At 44.8% G+C, this 9438-nt stretch overlaps 2 protein-coding genes across 4 annotated transcripts in view; both read right to left on the reverse strand.

The window, feature by feature from the left end:
* Positions 1-4166, reverse strand: part of INTU (inturned planar cell polarity protein) — a 34032-nt gene extending 29866 nt beyond the window's left edge. For 2 of the 3 annotated variants that reach the window (XR_014160294.1, XM_081876735.1), the window contains exon 1: positions 85-272. Coding sequence is in view for 2 of the 3 variants with exons in the window: in XM_081876735.1 (XP_081732861.1) it covers positions 85-209 (125 nt within the window). In the remaining variant the exon portion in view is untranslated. Of the gene's footprint in view, positions 1-84; positions 273-3745 lie in introns of those variants that run through there. The other variant, XM_081876736.1, reaches the window with a different exon arrangement.
* The window catches only part of LOC309350338 (putative CENPB DNA-binding domain-containing protein 1), a 136096-nt gene that overhangs the window by 53366 nt on the left and 73292 nt on the right, over positions 1-9438 (reverse strand). The window lies entirely within an intron of this gene.

A 9438-nucleotide genomic window follows, 5' to 3' on the forward strand; every position in this document is an offset into this window, starting at 1 on the left:
AGCTCGGGGTGATGGGAGTTGTAGTTCAACATATGGGGAGTCACAGGTTGAGAAAGGCTGCGTCCACCCCCTTCTCTTCCTTACTCGGAGCCGCTGGACAGAGACGCAGAGCAGGAGCTTCCGCTGCCAGGCGAGAGGCGGCCTTCGCATTCCTCAGGCTGCTGCGGTTCTCGAGGAACCTCAAAGGGCAACGGCGACGCTTTGTCCATGGCGTCCGGAGGAAGCTTCCCCTCAGGAAGATCTGCAGCAGCCCGCCGCCATGACAGCGAACTCCGGAAGCCCGAGGCGCAGCACGTGACCCACAAGCGGCTCGCCGATTGGCGCAGGGTGCGGAAACCATGGCAACCTAGGAAGCTCCTCGTTGCAAAGATTTGCTCCGCTCTGGTTGCTCACAGGAAACGTTCTCTTTTATATACCCTTTTCATTCGTCGCCCTGCCTAATGATCTAGGGCCCACTCGGTTCAGTGGGTCAGATACAGCCCACTTTACCTGCTCCCAGGTCATTTGTCAGTAGATTGCGTCGCAAGACTACAGTCCTCGCACTTTACCTGCTCCCAGGTAAGGTGCGAGGACTGTAGCCTTGCAACGCAATCTACTGACAAATGAATTCAACTGGGTTCAACGGGTTCCCCCCCTCTTAGATAAAGTGGGTTTGGGCGCCTTGCAGCGCAATCCTGCGCACGTGCAAATCCTTGCTCACGTGTAAATTCAGTGGGACTTATTCCTAGGTAGAATGTGCTATGGATCATTGCCTTACAATCCTACGCACGTTTATTCAAATGCAAATTCCAATGCGTTCAGTGGATTTACTCCCTAGTAAGTGAGTTCACGGTTGTGTTTACAAGAATGTAAGTGCCATTTAACTCTCTGGGCAAACATGCATAGGACTGAGCTCTTAAGGCTGCAAGTCTTGGAAACCTTTCAGTTGCATTCGTATCTGAGGCACTTCATAGGTCTGGATGAGGAGTAGGAAACGTTTCTTCTCCAGCTTGAAAGCAGAGGAAGAGCCAAGCGTAACTTCAATGAGGAGAGATGTATGTAATATGCAGTCAGATGCTATTTGTCAGCAATTTATAGAGGAATTGCCTGTCATGCAGGTAGTTCCTCCAAAAACTGCTAGCACGTAGTAGTCACTGGGTGCCATTTCAGTTTTTCATTTTAGGTGCCATTCTCTTTTTTTTTGTACTAGAGATGCACAGCCAATGTTTTGGCTAGTAAATATTTATCCCGTTCCTCTCCTGTATGCTACAGTTGGGGCTTACAGCCTACACCTATACTTACTTACTTAGAAATAAGTCCCTCTTTTGAACTAAGCACATTTCTAAGAAGAAAGCACACTTTATTTTCTAAACATTAAAAAGAGTGTTCCAGTCGTCAGTTTCTTGGATGAATCTCAAAAGGAGTAAATGTAGATTGTGACTCATCAGTGAAGAAATGGAGAAACAACGTGTAATTTTAACAACTGCCATTCTTGGCTTTAATTTCTTGTGGTTATGCTAAGCAAAAGCAGTAGCCATGCTGAACTGCTACTTGTATAAGCAACATTAAGTCTCCTGTTACACAGAGGCTACCGTCTGCTCCTCAGCAGTATGTCCAGCACCAGGGTCTATAAATTAAGTTATATGAAAACAGCAAGAGATGATTTCTTTATTGCACAGTCTGTAAGTAAAGCTCACTGGAGATGTCCTGCAGTATTTTAAAGTCTTTTTTGTTGTTATTTTCTGTTCCGTCTAGACTAGGAATTAAAGGCAGGTTATTACAACACTACCATTTGCCATCTCAGTCAGGGAGACAAAGTGATGTGCATACCTTAATCAACAGAGTGAATACTACTCCCACTTATCTTTTGTTTCTGCATTTGATATAGTGTACTATACTACAGAAAAACTAAACTGTGGGAAAGAAGCAATTATCCTTGTCACAGAAATTTTATTTACTGAAACTACAGAAGAGGTAGACAACATGGTGCCCTCCAGATGTTACAATCACTCTTGACCATTGAACAGACTGGCCAAAGCTGATGGGAGATGCAGTCTAGTAACATGGGACCATGTTGAATACCTACGACCTACAGCAACATTACACCAATAAAGTGTGAAGGATGGATAACTATTTTTACAATGTTCAATTTTGTGTATGAAGTAGATGGAGGAAAAGAAAACAGTTCCTCTCTCTCCAAAAAGAGTCAACTATGTTTACCTTCAGAAGAATTAATAGTCTGTTAAATGATGCTTTTTCAGTAAGTAAAATAAAGATATATATGATCATTCAGTCTTACAGATGTCTAGCTGCTGAAAAATAGGTTGATATAGACACAAAACATTTAAACTCAAAGGATATAAAAACTAAAACCATGCATTAAAATAGTTACATCATTCACTTGCAATTAAGCACCCCATGATTTTGATTTACAATAATCATCACACTTTCCCCAACTTTCTCAGAAAGGGTGTGTATGGGGGGGGGGCTTCATCTAAGCCAACAATTTCAAGTACTATATGTATCTTAATAAAGATCATTACCATAGTCACAAGTATTTGTGTGTCTCACATTATAATGTGCAATGTGTTGGCAGGCATAAGGGCAACGTTAATGCCTATCAGACCTGGCCAGTGCCCTATGAGAGCTGAGGGTGCCCCTTATAATACATCACAGACTCCTCTGCTATATGCAGAATTATGACATTGAGCATTTTCCACATGGAAACGATGCGAGAAAATAAAATAATTAGAAAGGGGGGTATGAGGGTGTGTGTGATGCATGTAACCCCAGCTGTGTGCAGGAAAGAAAGTGAAGGCAATCCTATTTAGGGAAGTTTGTAATGTTTGATCGTGTTTTTAATGTTTTGTTGGGAGCCGCTCAGAGTGGCTAGGGAAACCCAGCCAGATGGGCAGGGTATAAATTATTATCATCATCATAAGAGAAGAGAGAGAAAATTGTAACACATCTCACATTCCAAGGGGAAGCATTAACGAAGGATGGGGAATCAGTGTGCACTCCAGATGTTGTTGAACTCCAAGCTCTCATCACCCTTGAGGCAGACATGGCCAAACTTGGCCCTCCAGATGTTTTGGGACTACAACTCCCATCATCCCTAGCTAACAGGACCGGTGGTCAGGGATATGGGGATGGTAGTCCCAAAACATCTGGAGCAGTGGCGTAGCGTGGGGGGTGCAAGGGGTGCCAGCCGCACCGGGCGCAACATTTGGGGGGGGCGCACTCGCAGCTCTCTGCCCCTACCTGGCTCACTCACTCTCTCTCACTGCAGTGCTGGCTGTGCAAATCCAATCCGAGCTGCCGGGTCGCCGCCCACTGTGGAGGGGGAGGGTGCCAGGTGTGCGTTGCGGTGCGGAGCGGAGAGAGAGCGAGGGAGGGACTATCTGGGGGAGGGACAGTGCAGCGGCCGCCCAGCGCAGCGCTGAGCGCGGGTGAGAACCACACCCGACCAGCCCAGGCAGCAGCAAGAAGAAGCTGGCAGCGGCGGCAGGTTAGGGGTTAGGGGCACAAATTATTTGCCTTGCCACGTGTTAGGGGGCGCAAATTACTTGCCTTGCCCCAGGTTAGGGGGCGCAAATTACTTGCCTTGCCCCGGGTGCTGACAACCCACGCTACGCCGCTGATCTGGAGAGCCAAGTTTGGCCATGCCTGCGACCATGCTGGCTTGGGAAGATGGGAGCTTGAGTTCAGCAACATCTGGAGGGCTCCCGGCTCCTCATACCCTTAGTTCACAATGGTTCGCACTGACCTGTGCAGCAGGATGCTCTGAACGGAATCCAGATCCTCCAGGTTCCTGGTGACAGGTCTGGGGATTCTGCGCTTGCTAACGCGGAACATGCTGCGGAAAGAGACGGCGCCTTTTCCTCCTCATTGCCGGGGTGCAAAGCCACGTTTGCAGAGTCCATCGGGATTCATGCACAATCTTGCAAAACCGCTCCTCGACTTCAGACAAGGTAAACAGCGCAGAGGAGGAGAGCTGGGTCGTTGAAACCTACTAAGCTGCTAGCAGCCCTTTGCGTCCGGGAGTTGGAAGGAAGCAATTTACTTCCCAATGTCTGGCGTCTGTAGCACCCGGCGATCTCCACCTCCTTCGAAGATCTCACTTCCCCACCTTCTTCCCATGGCCAGCTGCAACCGGGACACAGCCCTAACCTGCCGTTGCAACAGCAAACTACTTCTGCAGATGAAACTTCGCGGTTTGCTGCTCTAGTTTAGCAGAGCAGGTGGGACGCCTGTCCGCCCTCCCTCCTCCTCTCTTATTCTCCTGGGTCTTAAAGTCCCCTCAAACTCTGAAAATTAGGCAGGGCTGGTGACATTTTAAAACCGAGACACGAAAAAGCTCCAATTTTATGCAAACTTAGCCGGGCGTCAGTCCCATAGAGCTCAGTGACACACACTTGGTTCTGAATAAACGTGCTTAATCTCAGGATACCAAAAAATGAGCTCTCTTGTCATATTTGTGTGCTTTGTTTCTGAAGGGTGTTCATGCAATGCATAAAACAGCATTACAAGTGGTTTAAGCAAAATTGATTTACAGTGGTACCTCAGGTTAAGTACTTAATTCGTTCCAGAGGTCCGTTCTTAACCTGAAACTGTTCTTAACCTGAAGCACCACTTCAGCTAATGGGGCCTCCTGCTGCCGCTGCGCTGCCGGAGCATGATTTCTGTTCTCATTCTGAAGCAAAGTTCTTAACCCGAGGTTATATTTCTGGGTTAGTGGAGTCTGTAACCTGAAGCATATGTAACCCGAAGCATATGTAACCCGAGGTACCACTGTAGTTTGTTAAAGGTGCTCAGAGTTGTTAGGAGGAAACCCCCTATTCCTCTCGAGAGCTAAAATTCCCAGAGTTCCCTGGGAAGAGGGATTGATTGTTAAACCACCCTGGGAAATGATACCAACGATAGCTTAGAAAACTACAGTGGCGTAGCGTGGGTTGTCAGCACCCGGGGCAAGGCAAGTAATTTGCGCCCCCTAACCCGTGGATTTACGCCCCCTAACCCGTGGATTTGCCCTAACCCCAGATGTTGCGCCCGGTGCGGCCGGCCCCCCCTGCACCCCCCACGCTACGCCACTGGAAAACTATATTTCCCAGGATATTTTTTTTAGGGGGATGCCTTCACTATTTACTGTATTTTTATTCAGTTCCAAATGTACATTTGCTGAGAGGGGTATCTGATTTCTCAGAGGAAAAGGGTAAGAAATATCATATAATATTAACATTACTCCGTCCTTTGCATCTGGTTGTGAAACAGTTGACAACTGGATTTTTCTTGATACACACAGGGTTGGGGGAATACAACTGTTGAGAATTTGTTCACATAAAAACCCCCGGCACACAGCCTTAGGTGTTTTTGTAGGCACCCAAATAAAATAATAATAATAAATCAACAATTATCAAACACTCCAGTTAACCTCGGATTCAGGAAACAGCTGCAAATGCCACTGGAGAAAAATGACTGCAGGTCATTTCAGGAAGCAACATGGAAATACACCATAAAATTTTGTATAGCTAGTAAAAAGGTAAAGGTAAAGGACCCCTGGCAGTTAAGTCCAGTCACGAACGACACTGGGGTTGTGGTGTTCATCTTGCTTTACTGGCCAAGGGAGCCGATGTTTGTCCGCAGACAGTTTTTCCGGGTCATGTGGCCAGCATGACTAAGCCACTTCTGGCAAAACCAGAGCAGCGCACAGAAATGCCGTTTACCTTCCCGCCGGAGCAGTACCTATTTATCTACTTGCACTTTGACGTGCTTTTGAACTGCTAGGTTGGCCGCAGCTGGGACCGAGCAACGGGAGCTCACCCTGTCGCGGGGATTCGAACCGCTGACCTTCCGATCGGCAAGCCCTAGGCTCAGTGGTTTAGACCACAGCACCACCCACATCCAGTACTCCACCTCATATAAGTGAAATAAGAGGAGTTTGCTTAAGTATAAGAGGGTGTGTTTTTACATATCAGAGATAATGAGATTAGTAGAAAGTTTCCACAAGCTAGGGTATTTCTTTTTGAGGATATGGTGTAGTGTGAATTAACTCAAGGGGTAAAGTACTTGCATACAATGACAGTGGATTCTAGGTTGACCTTATCTAATTCCCTTTTTCTCCATGCTGTGTATCTGTCCCCTACCCTGTCCCCATCCGTTCACTCGGAGGTAAATAAATAAATAAATAAATAAATAAATAATAATAATATTTGTGATCAGATCAGTAAAGGACAGACAGGGTGGTGCAGCCAAGCAGAGCCCATGGACCAAGCATATCAGCTGGCTGGCACTGCCATGTTAATGATACCAGGCAGGACTTGCACACCATGTGAACCTAGAGTTCCCATCAGCACCAGCACTACCCAAGAAGGCCTCATCAGCTGTAGTAATGCCACTTATACCCCAATGGCAACAGCAGTGGGCCCTGAAATTTGTCCCACCATTTGCCTGTGTGTGTGTTTCAATGTTCCCTGAGCAGTGGAGTCTCTATTGTTCAGAAGGTTCTGATGCTTACTTTTAAAGTCTTGAATGGGTTGGAATAAAGTCACTAGATAATATATTGCCTCCACATCAACATACCTGTATATTCAGACTGCCTCCTCTAGGTGACCCCACCATTTGAGGAGAGGCAGGTAGGAAGAACAGCCAGGGCCTTCTTAGCGGTAGAATACTCTTTCCAGAAAATATCACCTAGTACCTACTTAGTTTTCACAGCCATAATAAACCTTACTATTGTCCCAGGCCTTTTAATAACTTCTTAATCTGGATGGAATTAGATTTATTCAGCTTTATCTGCTGTTTTGACTGTTGCTGTTCTTTTGTAAAATTACAACCCATCCTTTCTATTGAATGTAATTTGCTTGTGTGTGTGTGTGTGTGTAAAGTTGCTCTGTTAACCTTAATAAATTTATTAGACAAACCCCTCAAAGATATGTTCTCTGTTTGAACGTATAGCTTACAATCATCAATCTAGTTTGAATACTGCTTATTACATATGGATTTCCTATATTAATTTACATGCTTAAGTCAAGATCATATGAGTGTTTTTATTGTTAATGTTAACTGACAATGTTTCTTTTTATGTTTTAGTTACAGAAATAAAATTAATTTAACCCCTCAACACATATTTCTTAGAAAAGAGTATTGACTTTGCAATGCTTGCAACTGCAATACTCAAATATGTGAAATTGACTCAAGTTGCAATTAGAGCACTCAGCCGGTAAGAAACAGCAGGACCTCTGCTTAATTTCTCCCAGAGAGTCTACAACCTGAAACATTTTTATTCAGAGAATCACTCATAAAACAGTCACACAATATTGGCTGTTTAAGCAGGTGAAATACTTTTAACTTAGTAAGACTTACTTTGGAATAGACGTGACTAGAATTCAGCCAACACATCTGATCATGCTAACTTTGTATCTCTATTATTATTGGTTAAAAAGCAAGCCATAAATATATTACATTAACAAATGCTTAAAAACCCAACCAACCACTTGAAAATGGAATAATTTTGTAGATTCTTGCTTGGTAGAATTACCTTGCAGAAGGCTATCATTTTACTATCAAAACACCAAGGCATATTTGAGAAGAAATGGTTCATAACATTTTCTTTGCCATGGCCTCATCATCTTCTCCAGAACGTCTATGATGATATAAGGTCTAAGACAGGAGTAGTCAGTGTGCTGTCCTCCAGATGTTGTGGGACAACATTTCAAACCAGCCACACATGACATTTAAAACCTTTGTTGTCTCTGTTTGTAGTGTGAATGTGAAACTTATTCTGTTCTGGTAAATTTCACTGCAAAAGGGTCATGTCTGTTTTCTATCTGAAGCTGACTTTTATTTGCAGATGCAGATGTGTGATATGAGAAAGGTTTGAAGATACGTTCAGGGTCAAGTGAAGGTACCAAAATATATTCAAGGCTGGCTCAAGATAGTTTGCTACCTGAGTTGGAATAGCAAATGGTACTTCCCCTCCAAAACAAAACAAAAAACAAAACAAAACAAATTTGGGTGCATAGGACCCAAGATTGATCAAATTATTTTGCCACCTAAGTCAGAAAATCCCACAAGCACCTCTTGCCCTCCCTGACAGTAAAAGTACAACATAATTAAATATCTAACAATTTGCTGCCCTTCCATGAAACCCAAAACCAGCTGTTTGGGGCAGCGACCTCCCTGTGCCTAATGGCAGAGCCACATATACCAACCCTCAACTGCTAAAACTCATCTGACTCCAGTCATTACAAAATAGGCTCTTAATTGAGAGCAAGGTGAGATCTTTACAGAGGCAATGTAGAGGTATAGCTCAGCAACAGGTAGTGGGGTCACAGCAGCCTTTACGCTCAGGCTAGATGACAGGAAAGTCAAGACTATCTGGGCTAGAACCAGCAGTTCAAGTTTATGGAGACTGGGGCAAGGAGTTCAGAACTGTGCTGAAGCAACAGAGTTGTCCTAACAGGTTGGCCCACCTGCCCACCAAGCTTTTAAAGACAGTCAAGGCAAGCTTACTTGCAAGACTCTTGTGCCTTGCAAGATTGCTGAGCATGTAGGTGCTCACTACATCAGGGAGGATGAATCTGTCCCCAGCAATGGGAGTGTTGCTGGGTCCTGGGTGACCAGGCTATGCCTCCTTGTCCTTGTTAAGTTGTGGGTGAATATATCAGACAACACAGCGATTCTTCAAACAGCTCTTGTTTATTCACAGGCCAGAACAGAACTGAACTGAAGGGTTCAACCAGCCTGCTTATATAGAGCTCCACTACAATGCAACTGTAACCATTTTCTGTAACTATCCAATCACTGAACGTCACTTTCAATCCCCTATTTGCATATGTGGACCTGAGTGAAAACTATCTACAGTATCCCCCTGCTGGCCCAGGGTGAGAACTTCAGTACATAACAGTTCTGATTCTGCTTCCTCCAATCCCTAGCGGTTGAATGATCCCCTATCCTGGATTCTATTGCTTCCCTCTCTGGGAAGGAAGAGGGGAAATTGGGTCCTGCTTTCCCATCCAGAGCAGCCGTATCCTGGGAGGAGTACCTGCCTCCTCCAGCCTTTATTTCACTGCCTCAGCTCACCACCATGTCATCCCCTTGTTCCCCCACCTCATGTGTCTCAGCCTGCCACTCCACTTGGCAACGTCTCAGGGCTCACAACAAAAAAACAAACTTAAGGGATTTGCTATGGTTGAGAAGGATTAGAAGAAGTTTGCCAGTACCTTTCCCCACAGATCTGTATCACAGATGTTTCCTGTAGACACCAAAATTGAGTACTCTCTTACAAAAGAGCAAACTTAAATATTGCTCAAGAGCAGTTTCATTAAAAACCAGAAATAGCTTCACCAAAAGCTGTTTATGTTAAAATAATGGAGACAGCATGAAAGAGAGGAGGAAATTGACTGCTCGGGGTCCTAGTACAATTACTGAATGCTGCTGATTTCATAGTATGCAATAATT

Source organism: Podarcis erhardii (genome assembly GCF_964252035.2).
Source record: "Podarcis erhardii genome assembly, chromosome: 9".
Taxonomy (NCBI): domain Eukaryota; kingdom Metazoa; phylum Chordata; class Lepidosauria; order Squamata; family Lacertidae; genus Podarcis; species Podarcis erhardii.